At 46.6% G+C, this 14,907-nt stretch overlaps 1 protein-coding gene across 1 annotated transcript; it reads left to right on the forward strand.

The window, feature by feature from the left end:
• The first annotated feature begins 6,717 nt into the window (after positions 1-6,717).
• Positions 6,718-11,322, forward strand: LOC135397650 (collectin-11-like). Its single transcript, XM_064629262.1, has 5 exons — positions 6,718-7,034; positions 8,327-8,396; positions 9,217-9,366; positions 10,676-10,902; positions 11,033-11,322. The coding sequence occupies exons 1-5, from the start codon at positions 6,843-6,845 to the stop codon at positions 11,219-11,221; spliced, it is 828 nt and encodes a 275-aa protein (XP_064485332.1). The 5' UTR covers positions 6,718-6,842; the 3' UTR covers positions 11,222-11,322.
• The last annotated feature ends 3,585 nt before the right edge of the window (positions 11,323-14,907 follow it).

The following is a 14,907-nucleotide window of genomic DNA, read 5'->3' on the forward strand; positions in this document are numbered from 1 at the left end:
ATTTACATTAACTATTATTTGCCTTGTGTCGTCTGCTGCCATTGCCGCCATTACTCTGCACTACCGTTGAACCATCCGCCGGAAGCTGCCGTTTACGCAATGAGGGTCACGTTTTTCTGCACAACAGTGCGCATTTATTGATGAGTCTTGCCCAGAGTCGATCAGTTCTGAATCACCCACCAACTTCCACTGGCTGACCATCGTTGTTGTGGCAAACGGTCAGCAGCGTAAGGATAATCGACGTTCCCGTAATTCAATCGGTCAGAGCTGATGAACTCATCTTCACCGCTCAGTGACCCGTCACTATCAGCTAAATTCGCTGTCAGACATCACGACGTCGCGCATGACGCCTTCCAACCGCGAACAACTGTTTCGTTCTTCGGTAGTCCAATGGAAGACCTTCCACCATAAAACCCATAACCATGAAAGATGGAAGTCACTGAAAAGGTTAGCCAGCTGTAGGACTCGAACCCACATCTTCTGGATTGCCTGTCCATGGCTCTACCTCCAGGTCAGGGCTCCAGGGCTAAGCTAACACACCTCCCCTACGACTTCCAAGTCCATGTCACGCGTGACGTCGGCATGAGAGGGAGTGAATCCCAGCTGCAACTTCCGTCGTCTGCTAGTACGGCATATTTCTGTAAATTTCTCAAAAACCACTTCGTTGTTTTGAATGAAACTTTCGCGACTGTGTTTCTGTAGCACTCATGAATATAGTTTCCAGTAAGTTTCGGAATCACTCGATCTGTACGAGACCGTCCCTTGACACAGCTAGTATGCGCTGCCAACGCTTCAAGCCCTCATTCAGAGCGGCTCCCTTTGGCTCGAACTCCGCTTTATTCGAACAAAACTTTGGTCACCTCCGACTCAGAGTTCGAATTAATGGGGTTGTAGCACAGCTACTTTTCTGCGTCAAAAATTTATTCCGCAACCTGACGAATGTAGCTACATTCTTCACGAAACTTCCTTACCGTATTTCTCACCTCTGCATCCAATGTTATCCCACGTTATCCCATAATTCAACGAAAGTCCTCTTGCGCGTTATGCAACCTGCATGGTTTGCTGCTTCTTTCGCAAAACGTTAGCATTCTTAAACTGTATGGTTGTTTCGCTGTACCTAAGCTAGCTGATGGAGATGGCAACCCTCAAGAAAAGGGGGGGGGGGACGAGCTTTTGGTTAGGCTTAACTGCACCCCCTTTCTGTTCATCACAAACAGCCCTGTAACGCAGTTGGGCTTTGACGAACAAAATGTTTTCTTTTCCTTACGTCAACTCAAGACGACCTTAGCGTTTCAGTTCGTAGGCCGAATAGGTGTTACGACATAAGCAGAACTACTTCATCCACCTTCTTCATCACCTTCATCCAACTTCTATGGTGTGCTCTGTCGCTCAATTTCTTAGAAAATTTTCCTCACAAAACAGAAAACAATTTTTTACCCAAAAAAAGACACCAAGAGCTTTTCTGCTCAATTTGAGCTAAAATTGCGCATAGATACTCGACAGGAACTGTGCTTTAATTTTAGCGCAAAATTTGTACCGAAGGACCTTCGATTTTTTACCTTAAAAAACCCCGAGGTTAGGCTTCCTTTTTTTTTTCAATTTTTGGCAAAAAAATAAAAGTGCTCAAATCGAGCTAAAATTACGCATAGATACTCGGCAGGAACTGTGCTTTAATTTTAGCGAAAAGTTTGTACCCAAAAAGGAACTTCGATTTTTCACCTTAACAAACTCCAGGAGGCTTACCCTTTTTTCCATCTTTGGCGAAAAATAAAACTGCTCAAATTGAGTTAAAATTGCGCATAGATACTCGGCAGGAACTGCGCTTTAATTTTAGCGCAAAATTTGTACCGAAAACGGAACAATTTTCTACCTTAAAAAACCCCTTTCTTCACGTTTTTTCTCACTTTTTCACGTTTTTCTTTTTTCGCTCGTTCTGTTTGAAGGAACACATTAAAATTCCAGCGGTGGTATAACCGCAGAACAACAACAACAACATAGATGAATGGATGATGATGATGTGGGATGTTTCCCTGCGTTGAGTGCAGGACCCTACCCCATTCCAAAAAGGTTCACATGAAAGGATGACGAGGGAAGGAAATCCCTACAGTTCGTGAAGGAGGCCGGTGGCCCTCAGAAAGGAAAGAAGAGCGCCAAGTGCACGGCACTGGTGTCCAGGGTTACTCCATGGGCCGAGAACTTTGCAGATGTTGAATGGCCTCTGATCCAGCATTTCAAGTTGAGATTTAAAGGCCCGTCGCTCGCGTACGTACTGGCTGCAGTCTTCGAGAATGTGTCGGATTGTTGCCGGTAAACCACAAGTTGCACACAGCGCCGTGGTGCTGTGGCCCAGCCTATACCGGAGTGCAGGGGTGAATGCGACGCTAAGTCGTAAACGACGCACTAGAGACGTAAAGAGGCGAGGGAAACCGCTTGGCATGTCAAATGAAAGCGTTGGGTCAACAGCATACAGAAGCGACCACCGGGTGATGTCATGACACCATTCCTGATGGGCCCAGGGCGACGTCAAAGCGGACAAGAGGGAGCGCCTGTCTCCATTCGAAAGTATGATTGAGACTGCTGAGCGGCGATGGTGAGCTGCAGCAGCTGCCCGATCCGCTACCTCATTGCCTCTTATTCCAATGTGGCTAGGGACCCATTGGAGGGTGATCCGGTGGCCGCTGTCCACTAAAACCTTGAGTGTCGTCAGGATGTTCACTACCACCGGAGCCAAGGAGCCACGGATGCCCATGTTGTCTATGCACTGCAGCGCTGCCCGCGAATCTGTGTAAACCACCCAGAGGCGGGGGTGGTGATCCAAAATAGACCTTAGGAATAGCAGTATGGCATACAACTCCGCAGAGGTGGCCGAGGTGCGGTGCGATAGGCGGAACCCACGTGAAATTGACTCCTCTGGGATTACAAATGCCGCAGATGAGCCGCCTGTAGTGGAGGAACCGTCCGTATATACAGCGGTTTGGTTTCCGTATGCAGCGTCCACCCACTTAAGAGTAGCCTGCTTGAGGACTGGAGCAGGGGTTTGGCTCTTCCGCCCCTTGATCCCCGGGATGTGAGACAAGATGGATGGTTTCGGCAGTGTCCATGGCGCTACTGAAGAAGCGGATGGGGCAACAGTGAAGGCAGGTATATGGTCCGTTAGTTCTTGCGCACACTGCGCGATTTTGCTGCGGTTTCGCTTACGAAGCTTCTGTACCAGTGGGTGACGGCGATGGTGAGCGCGCAATCGCAAGTAGTGGCGGAAAGTTTCTCTCTTGCGGAGGACGCCAATTGGGAGTTCCCTGGCCTCGGCTACCACCATCCTCGTCTCAGCGCAACGCGGAACGCCAAGACAGGTCCGCAAGCTGCGCGCCAAGACGCAACGGAGCTTGTGTTCGGACGTCCGTGATAGTCCGTGCAACACAGGAAGGCTGTAGACTACTGAGCCACGAACAAGCGCTTTGTGGAGTGCAAGAAGGTCCCGCTCAGTACATCCCCAGCGCAAGCCGGCAAAGTGACGTATCACATTTCCCCAACGTTGCGCCTTTGAAGAGAGATAGTCAATGTGTCTTGCCCACGACAGGTTGCGGTCCAACACAACACCAAGGAACCTGTGGTGCCTGACCTGCCTTAACGGGGACCCCCCGATGTGTACTTGGAACCGGCGCATCTCTTTCCGGGTAAACGGAAGGGTAGCACTTTTCTCAGTGGAGATGTCCATCCCTGCGTTCAGGAAGTAGGCATGTATGGCATCAAGTGAGCGCTGGAGCCGACGCTGAATTGCAGGGCGGGACTTGCCAACAGTCCAGACACAAATATCATCAGCATAGATGGACAGATGCACCCTCCGAGGAAGGCACTCCTTGAGGCCCATCAAGACAATGTTAAATAACAGGGGGCTAAGGACACTTCCTTGGGGAACTCCCTGTGGCACAGTGATCTTTTCTGTGTCCCCCTCGCCTGTAGTGACGAAAATCTTCCGTTGATGGAGGAAGTCGGACAGCCACGTCAGCGCCCTATGAGGCACCTGGGCCTGCAACAACCCATGAATAACACAAGGGTGGCTTACGGAATCGTACGCCCGTTTGATGTCCAGGAAGACAGCCATCGCTATTTGTCTTCGCGCCTTCGCTTCTTCGGCCGAAGAGACTAAATCGAGCACCGAATCCATGGAGTTACGGTGTCTGCGGAAACCCGCCATTTCCTGAGGAAAAACAGATCTTCGCTCCAGCCACCACCGCAGAGCTTCTCAACTAACTGCGGGATACCGGGCTCCTCAGCAGCCTGTGACATTGTGAGCGTGCCAGGCATGCCAGGCCTATTTAGGAGTGCTTCTAGGAACCCTAACACCCCTAATTCACATGACGACACTCACAGTTGGTAGCCGATTTGTAGCCATAACTGTAGACCCACATCGCGTTCACCGTTCATTTGAGGATTCTAAATTCTTGTACGGCGTCAACATGATGTTTACAGTATCCTCATAATTTTCGTATTTTCTTCTAAATAGCCCGTGGCAGCGCCATCTCGGAGTAGAGACCTTCCCTATCAGGTGGCAGCGGACGAACACCGAGATCAAACTTCACAAGACCTACACCATGTCGGCGGACAACCTGTTCGAAGTTTTCATTCTCAAGAGGGTGAACGGCAGTGAAGAAACCATATTCGAGCACACTAGTTGTCCTCCCGTTCAAAAACAGAATGCATTTTTATCACCAACAACGCGCAAGCTTATTGTTTTGAGTATTCTATTATCACCATAGCGTCAAATATAGCAGCTAGTTTATGCACTCTAAGAAAAAAGAGGAGTACTTTTAGTCTTTTTGGGGACTAAATGCATCGCCGCGACTAAATGGGGACTAAATGAACGTCACAGAGTGGGTGGACTGCATTTCACCCTCTCTTCGGGATGGGCCAACCGCATCCGCGAATCCTCGAATCCTACACTCTTAGAAATGATGGTGGTGGTGGTGGTGGTGGTGGTGATAGGGCTTGCCGTTAGAAATGAACTTCACCGCATAGCACACTCCTAGCCAACCATAATCTCGAATGATATCGTTGTCTGCTCTGATTTGCTGAAAACGGGAGGCGTACGCCATTTTTGTGACAATTATGAACCGCATAAGTGTCACAGAAAAGGCGTACGCCTACCGTTTTGAACGAATCAGGGCAGATAACGATATATTTGAGATGATGGTTGGCTAAGAGCGTGCTATGCAGTGAAGTTCATTTTTAAGAGTGTAGGGAGGAATTCCAGATTCGCGAATCCGAATTCCAGTGCCCCGAAACGAATCTTTCAAATCCACCAACCACGTTTGTTTGTTTCTTTTTAAAATTGGCGCCTCCGGAGTCCGCAGAAACGCCTGATTAGTCATATCCTGGGGGCGCGCAGGAACCACAGCATAAAGCTCCGACATTACAAGTTTAAAAGTAACGTGTTTTTGCTTTCGATTGCTTCTTAGTTCTATGGCAAGAATTCAGACACGAGAGTTTACGTATTTCCTGCAGTCGATGAACAACACGTTTAAATAAGTTACATTTAAGAAGTAGTATATGGGTGCGTTTTCTCCTGAAAGTGAACTGTTATTTAATTCGTTTTTCATTAAACAAATACAGTGAACCCTCGTTATTATGACCACGGCCGTTCTCCGTTCCCTAAAATTTCGGTCATAATGCGGAATTTTCATATTAACGGGGGAGGGGGATTTGCAGAGGTTTCACTGCATTGTTCCCCAGGAGTATGGTCGTAAAGCGCGTATGTCAGATTATCGGGGGTCATATTAACGAGGGTTCACTTATATCAAATTGTGCTTCGAAACAGTTTTCAATAGAAGCGTGTTTTCTTGCCCCTGGCTCTTTAAATTTTTTTCTTCTTTTCTTTTTTTTTTTTTAAGGAAAGGATTCGAAGGATTCGAGATTCGTAAGGTTCGAGGATTCGCAGAACCTTCCTTGGATTCTGATTCGGATTCGGGAAATTCTGAATTCGTCCCATCTCTAGTTGTAACAGTTCTTGAATCAAAATAATTTGAATTAAACTGTCAACCGTAATATTTGGAGTGATATATAAAATCTTGACATGCATATAGGACACAATTTCGCGAGAAAGAACAACTATTTCTTCTTCCTTTGTGTGTGGGTGGAAAATTGCTCAGTTCGCTAAGTTATATAGCCTTATTCCATCTAATTCACGAAGAGCACATATCTACGTTGACTGTTGCATTCAGGAGGCCATTGGAGAAGTTCAGTCGCTATTTGCAGTTCTGAGGAGTAAATTTCGGGGTTATGGCACTAGAACGGGGAGTTACTCCCCATTACTGCAATTACCCCTTACTTTACTCCTTTTTTCTTAGAGTGTACGAGTACCATAGCACTCACAAGAAGCGCCGACGCCAGCCCGTATAGTGCTGCCATGCCTGCTCCATAAAACATCACCTCCGCCACACACAACGGGAGCTTCCTATTATAATGCACCACACAAGTAAGCCACGCACCGGTAGGCACTGAGTACGGGCATGCTTGTAATCTATTAATTGCGCGATAAGACAAATTACATCTGTCTCACGCGACGTCGTTCGACCTATCACAGCGAACCGAACGCCCTTACGTTGCCCGCATCGCGTTGCATACGACACATCGAGTTAACCTGACAGTTCACGGTGTGAACAATTCCGGTTAATCCTTTCGTTTTAATAGCGCGGCAACATTGTAAAGATATGCTGTGGCTCGGCATAGTTCTGTTATCGCTGGATGTTGCGCTTGCTCGGCGTCGGGTTGCTCTTCCACCGACCCGGGTAGCGGTCGGCACAAGCGAGTTCAGACGGCGTCAAACTTTGATCGTGGAGCCGTTGATGGAATTGAAAGTGCACGGTCCAACAGCGTGCCTCGGAGCCTGTCTTCAAACGGAGAACTGTCGCGCCTTCAACTACGGGGCCTCGCTGTGCCAGCTACTGGACCGTGATCTCTGTAACGAAACAGGCCTTCACCTGACGGAAAACAAACACATGAGCTACTACGACCTTCAACCTAGCGTAAAGTATGAGGTGAGTTGGGGATGGGTGTCTTAAGCAGCAAAAATAAACGCTACATATGTATGTTCACGATGTTTTCCTACCTACGCGTTTGCTTAAGGACGCGTTGGGGATGGGTGTCTTAAGCAGCAAAAATAAACGCTACATATGTATGTTCACGATGTTTTCCTACCTACGCGTTTGCGTAAGGACGCGTTGATATATACCGGTTGGGTGTGACTTTTTCGGGTTAAACCCGATCCCGCGCGGTTATTCCCCCCTCCCCCGAACTGAGCTCCGACCAATTCGGGTTAAACCCGATTCCGCCCCGAATACCATTCACTATGAAATCCTCAAGTGACGTTTCCACTGAAGACGCACAAAGGCCGCCCCGTCTAACACACGTAAGAATGGGTTACATACGTTCCCAGAAATACACCCATGTGTGTCAGCACTGTCTATGCCTCCGGGGATTAGCGCCGGTAGGTTACAAAAAAAAAAAAGGTCTAGGAAATGCCTTAATAGACAAGAGGAGAAAGAAAAACACCCGATAACACCCGAAGGCAGAATTGTCGCGCGATTTCTCCCCGAATTACAGATTTAAAAGTAGCGCCCGATTTTTACCCCCCGAATCTGAGAAAGTCATTCAACCCGAAAAAGTCGCTCCCTGTATATACGGTGTCTCTGTACTCACCCCCATTTTTTTCCTTTCCCGAATGCACAACCAAAAGTACCAGTTCGGGGTGAGGGTTGACCCACCCACCCTCTCCCCATCCTGGCACGCATCCCGTTACTGCAGGATACATATTTGGAATAATGTTGAACAGCATAGCCATCACATAATTCACACATTCATTAATTGATGTCATCGATGTAATCAGTAATTGATGTCAGTACGTATTTGTGTTTAAGTTTAGTTTATATAGTGCTAGCATTGTCATGGACTAGTTTGTATTTATCATATGTTATTCTGATGTGCATTAGTAATTTTGGAGATTTAGATTTATTTTTATTATGTTATACTGATTGTATGCTGTACGGGGGCCGGACCCTCGTTAAAGCTGTACTTTACAGCTTTTTGTCGGTGCCTCCACACTTGATTGGTGAAGCAAAAATGAGTTGAATTGAATCGAATAATGCGTTCAGCGATCACTGATTGTGGAAGTGCAGAGAGCATAATGGCAATCGATCAGGACCGTCGTTTAGTAGCAGTACCAAAATTCGTCAAGTTGGAATGCCAGTGAGTTGAGGAGATGAGACTGTGCTGGTCATTACGGCACTTTTGACTCCCATTCGGTAGAATTGTACCATGCCTGTATTTTCAGCACGACGGAATACTGTTTCCCACGCCATACTGTAGGGAGGCTGGATTCTGCTCCCCGCGCTGTGAAGAAAGTAAGTACCGGCGGTTTTTTCTAAAAATGACGTCCCAGCTTGCGCGAATGGTTTTACAGAAATACACGTCAACTTCTGTTTCAAATCCTCATTTCTTTTTTACATACGGCTGTGCTTGTCGTTCTACGTTATAGCATATTTAGCCATTGAATTCTGGCGCGTAAAAAAGCGGCGATCGTTTATTTTTGTTCGTAACTCCGCTCTTGATGGAAGCACTACAACACCGGAACGATCTCGTGCAAGCCCGTAACATACAAATGCCGATACAGATGTATTCTGATAATATCAGTTAGCTGTTATATATACTTTTTTAACTTTAGTATTTATCTACCTCATAACTTTCTAACTGACTAAACCTGTTATATACACTTTGTTTTTACGCGTTTTTCACTGTCAAAAGTTATGTGCGTCTGTGCTTGGGAAACAAGAAAGCCCTTTTCTGTATCCATGGAACGAAATTGTTGACTTGCTCCAGAAAGTTCAAAACAAGGAAAAGACGAAAACACAAACACAATGGCGTGCACAAGAAAAGACAATGGCACAAAAAATGCGAAATATTATCATATTTTAGCGAGCCGTTGACAGCGTAAGCATTAGACGCAGTATTCCCCACTACTGCTCAACAGATGAAGTTCACTGCGCCGTGATTGGTACCGGTAAGCTCGCTAAAGCGAAGACAACGCCGTCAACGGCTACCGTAGACCCTTCAGTGAAAGGATATTTTCGGACGCACCTCTCGATGTGGGCCAGCATGCATTTGCCATTATCAGACATAATTCTCTCTGATCAAACTAAATGACTTTGAACGAATGATCCACAGTTATCTACGAACCTTACTTGGGCCAACCATGTGAAAAGAACTTTGAATGCCAAATGAGAGCTGGGCCGAACTCTGTCTGCCGTATCAAGCCTGGACTGTGCAAGTGCGCTCCGGGGTACTACATCGAAGATAACACCACGTGTGTTGCCCGTAAGTCATATACATCAGTGACGCTATCTCCCATGATATCGTTTTCTCGGCTGACTAGTTTGTAATGTGGTGCGTAACTTTCCACGCCATCTTGCTCGAATTTAAGTTGGTGCAAGTGTATGTGTAACGCGGTTAACTGCTTTCTCTGCTTAGTAAACTTTAACTGAAAACGTTTCCTTTGGGAGCAGGGGTTTAGACTAATACGGCTTAATAGACTAATACGACAGGCTAATCGACTAATAATCGGCGTTTAGACTAATACGACAGACCTGGACTGCATCAACACGATTCTTTAACTGTGTTTGACAGTTCTTAACATATAATGTGCTAATATTTCGAAATTATCTCTTACAAATGCATTGCAACTCGATCCCTGTTAAGACGTTTAATAATCTTTACAATCTTTTCTGAACGAGTTCATATTGCAAGTATACAAGACAAGAACCTTCGCTAAGAACCTCCCTCGACGAGCCATCCTGGCGAAAGGCCTGGCGTCTTGTGCTTCCCACTCCCGCCACCTGCATCACCACACCTCACGTGATACTCAAAGTCGCATCACGCCACTTTCGCAGCGCGATTCTTCCGCGACTCACCGCGCCGCGATATCTGGGACAAACCGCACACGCACAATATCCGGCTATCGCTATATACGCAATATACGGCTGTCGCTGTAAAAGAATCAGCAGGGAATCTTTTATTTTAGGGATCACAGAATATGCATTATCTCGTTTCTCTACGCAGTCGCCGTGTAATTTCTGTGTACCGTTTTATCACGTTCACGTTAAATGCAGTCGACATTGTCATTGCTCGTGCCGTCGATCGTTCGTCTTGTGTGGATGCGGTGCAGGATGGTTCGGTTGGTTGCTTGGCAAACCACCGAGGTAGCTACGTAGCTTAGGTAGCAACCTGCATGGTTGCTTCTCCTGCATACTATACGGCAGCGCAGCGAAAGCACGCTTTACAGGAGACCTCTACAGGCGAACACACAATCTCGAAATAACTTCACGTTCCTTGCCAACCATAATCCCGAAGGACGTCGTTCTCTCTGCTCATTTGTTGAAAACGAGAGGAGTACGCCTTTTTGTGACACTTGCACATTTACGTTAATTGTCACAAAAAGGCGTCCGCCCCGCTCTTTCCGCAAATCAGGGGTGATAATGACGTCATTCTGGTCATGCTTCAGTGTGTTATGTGGTGAAGTTCCGTTTTAAGAGTGCACGCTTTGTGTGACTTCACTGCAGATTTCGAGATTGCCTGGAATACCTGTACCCCTGATGTGCCCTCCAATTTAGGTTCACTCCTGTTACAGTACCTTCGAGCGGGTACTCCTTGTATACCAACCTAAAAGGCGATGGGCTGTACTACAAGTTGTCGGAGACATCGCACAATTTCACCGAAGCGCTTCAGGTATGCGAAGAAGTGGACGGAGGTTTCCTTGCACGCATCGATGAGGGCGACGTCAACCGATTCTTGCGTGAAGTCATGCGAGTGGCCAAAGTTCGCAATGCCTACATTGGTCTAACCGACGTTGAACAGGTGAACAACTTGTCGTTAAAAAAAAAAAAAGACAGTATTACTTTCAAATGCACCGACGTATCCATATCCTTGAAGTTCATTGTTCCCATTATTGTTCTCATTGCTACATGTAAAATGCGTGCATGTGCAGGAAGGCGTGTGGCGATGGCTCAATGGCGACCGTCTGAAGACAAAACAGTTCTGGAAGCCTGGAGCACCGGACAACCACAACGACCTGGAACACTGCGCACAGCTGGGCAACGAGATAGACTTCGGATGGGACGACGTCAACTGTGCTACCGTTTCAAAATACCTCTGCCAGTTTCCCAAAGGAAACTGAATGCGTATAAGCCCTTGTGTTAAGAAACAAGGAGCACTCGAGAAACGCAATAAAACATTTGTGCCGACTGTCATAATGACTCGCGCAGCGCAGAAAACAACGCAGACAGAAAGATAAATATAACGAGGTACATCGCTGGCTATCACTTTACAGAACTTTATTGCACAGGCACACATTTTGAAGGCGCAAGAAAGTGGCATTTAACATGACTCGTAACCTTGTTTCATCCATCAAACAATATATCTGCAGCCACCATGAACAATATTTTCAGTGTGCGATGTATCGTCACTGCGCCATCAAAAACGCACGCAGAAAGCTGCCATCGGCACGGCCAGATCTCCTCGTGTGACGTCACCAGACCTACGCGCAGCCGTAAGCTCTCATTGGCCATCCAAAATTCGTCTGCTACTGTTACGGCGCGTCGGTCGCGCCGGGCTACGTGTCACCTGATTGACCCTCTCATCGGGACTGCGGACGTCACGAGGTGACCTCGACTTCCCTCTTTCACTTACGTGCTCTTTGAAGGAGTGGAGAGTTCCTAGAGTGTGGGCCTCTCTCACGCGCTACAGGCGAGCAGCACTAGTGGTTCCTTCGCTACTCTATGGTAAACCAGCTACTACTAGTCTACTACTAATACTAGTAGTAGTGGTTGTTTTCTTTATCACATCACCATCGCCATCAAGGGCTCATATTATTTATTGCACGACACGCTGCAGCCAAAAACGAAAAAAAAAAAGCACTTCACCGTTTGTTTAAACACTCAGGCAACTACCCAACCGGCGCATATGCCATTACAAATCACTAACTTCCTTTCAACTTGTTCTACGCGCGTGTGCCCTTTCAAGATAGCCAATCTCAGTTGGAAACAGACCGATCGACGGGCTGCTGATGCACACCTCCGTTGAGTTGTTGCCAGAATATTTAAAATCCGCGCGATAAAGTTCGCCGAGTTGATAGACAGAGACTTGTTTCATTTGTCTGCGTTGTTTGTTGCGCTGATCCCTCGCAGTAGCATGTACCATTCGAAGCATACTTAACAATAACGCAGTTCCGTCCGTCAACTCGAGCCGGAGCATAGCCACTGTAACGGCACTTGGGAAAGATAAACGGATACTGTTTGAGTTTGAGTTTGATTATAGAAAAAGGGGAAAAAAACGGAAAAACGGATACTGTGTTTTTCAGTTACAGGGGAGTTTGTCGTGATCCAACAGCAACCCAAGCAGCAAAATGTACTGAAAGTCGAGTGCAATAGGGGTGGTCGGTATGTGTTTTATCAAAATACTTCAGTTTCACGAGCCTGTTCAAGGCCTTCTACCTACCCGTCCACCCCTATTGCACTTGACTTTCAGTACATTGTGCTGCTTGGGAATATACGATGATGACAGGGTGTTCCACCACCGGTGTGCAGTGCCCTATCCAATACATGTGAGGCATTAAATAAGTGATATGAGAATGACAGATAAATGAGTGACGTAGTTCACTGAACAACTAAAGCTTTCTCGGGTGAATGTGCAATAGAGAACGAAAAGAAAAAAGAAGCATCGGATAGGAGCACCGAGGGTGATCAAAAACCATAGTACAGTAGGTGCAATAATGGCAAAATAACACCCTTTCCCTCTCCTCCCTCTTTCTCAGGAAGCCCGAGAATGCGGGGAGACCTGTGATTGGTCTCCTCAAACGATATCCCGCGTTGATTGGACACATCGTTTGCGGAGACCGCGTCGTTGCGTTTCGCATTGTCGGCCTTCTTGAGAAAGAGGAGACGTAAAGCTTATAAATTACGCCTAGATCGAGGCATCTGGTAACTGTAAGCTATCACCACAGCTGTTGTCAGTGCTTGTGGTGATCACACAAGCTGCATGCTGGTTGACATCTCGCACAAGCGATGTGGTTGTCCCACGAGAGCTGACAAACATCCATGGGCAATGTTATGCCCTTCGTTGTTAGCTAGTAGCATAGAAAACGGAAATTGAGGTTCTCTACAAAGTTTCGCAGCACTGAAGAAAACACGATTACAAATAAGGCAGATGAAACGCTCGGTAAATAAAAATTGTTGTGGCCGAGCTATTGTGGTTGTTACTTTTACACGGTGAAATATTTTGCATTAAAAATATGTTCAGTCGGTACTGAAATAATTTTCTCCAAGTCAGGGTTCTCTTGGTCTTCCACAGACGCCGGATTAAAAGCGCTAAAAACAGACGAGGACAACACACACGGAAGGCGCACTAACAACAAATTTATTTGACATAAGACGCACGTACTATAAAACTTCCACAGACCCTTCAAGACGCAATGTGAGATGAGACACGACGCAACAGGTCGTGATTTTATTTATTGTTGAGATACAGAGTGAAGCTTCGTTCCAGGAAACTGATTCGCAGAATCAAACGGATATTCCTCCATCAAAACGATAAAAGAATCACGATAAAATTGACAGCGTTTCTTTTTATTTATTTCGCTACCCTGCCGCCCACGCCCACATCCTGAATTCGGACATAGTGTCCTTGAAGCAGGTGGTGGTGGTGGGCTTCGTTCGCCTCACTCGTGTGGACAGCGTCACGACTGTAGCCAGGATGAGACGGTATGATATGATATGAAATGATGGCGGTTGAAAATTAACTTGTAGACAGATGATCGCTGCCATGTTTGGCGAGAAGTCCCGTGAGCAAGTCAACTCCGAGTCATAATATTTGGGCGAGCCGCAGGGTATGGTGGTGGTGGTGGTGGTGATGGTGATTTGGAACCACTTGTCGTATTGTCGGCTACGTTCAGACGGGCAACGTCACGACTATATAGCGTCTGAGGAAAACCCAGGAAAAACACGACCGTGGAGTACAAAATCAAAGCAAGTAACACAGTGTCCAATGATTCTGCAATGAATGCTTGCAGGTTAAACTTTGTGGATATATGTTCTTAACGAGAATACAATTTTACCGTCCTAATTGCAGCCGTTATGTTATCGTTTATTGCCGGCAAGAAACGCTGGAGCAGTACGGCCGGGGGACCACCAGCAGTACAGAGCTTATCCAATGCAAGTGAACCCTTAGAAATCGCTGGGGAACTGCGCTGTGTAGTTGGCTCACGATAAACTGGGAGAGAAACCTAATCAGTACAGTGCTCAAGGAAGGCATGACAACTGATCCTTCAAATTAAATCAAACAACTCAGCTTTCAAGTCTGTCAAAAATCCGCGCACAATGAAAAGAACGGAACTATCATCAATCATGTCAACGTCAACGTCAACATTATTCATGTAAGATTACAAACTAACTCTTTCGACCTTACCATCTACAATAGCATGTTGTTGAGAAATCAGCGCCCTTTTAATTCGCAATTACACTGGTTGATAGTGGAACAGCCGTTTGTCTTCGTGTTGTCCGCGTCTCTTTTTGCTCGATCCAGTGATACTCACTATGCAGCTGTTACCAACGAGCCAATTCCCAGTTTTGATAGAGTTTATTTAATGACATCGCACGCACTCTGTTGGCGTGGCAAGATGACGTCACGTGGCGATGTTTCAGTGATGTCACAACATTCCGTTGTTCTCTTCTCAGCGTGACTCTTCCCAGTAGTTTATACAGAACCGTAAGCTCGTGGGAGGGGGGGGGGGTTGCAAAAAAATTGGGGGTGCAGTTACATTGGAACAATAGTATACAGGAAAAAGATTCTTGGGGTGTTGCCAAACAT

Source organism: Ornithodoros turicata, chromosome 6 (assembly GCF_037126465.1).
Source record: "Ornithodoros turicata isolate Travis chromosome 6, ASM3712646v1, whole genome shotgun sequence".
NCBI lineage: Eukaryota > Metazoa > Arthropoda > Arachnida > Ixodida > Argasidae > Ornithodoros > Ornithodoros turicata.

Coding starts and splice junctions, on each gene's coding strand:
- LOC135397650 (XM_064629262.1), top strand. CDS start 6,843: ATGGAATTGAAAGTGCACGGTCCAACAGCGTGCCTCGGAGCCTGTCTT. Junction 8,397..9,216: donor CTCCCCGCGCTGTGAAGAAA/GTAAGTACCGGC, acceptor AATGATCCACAG/TTATCTACGAACCTTACTTG. Junction 10,903..11,032: donor GTCTAACCGACGTTGAACAG/GTGAACAACTTG, acceptor GTGCATGTGCAG/GAAGGCGTGTGGCGATGGCT.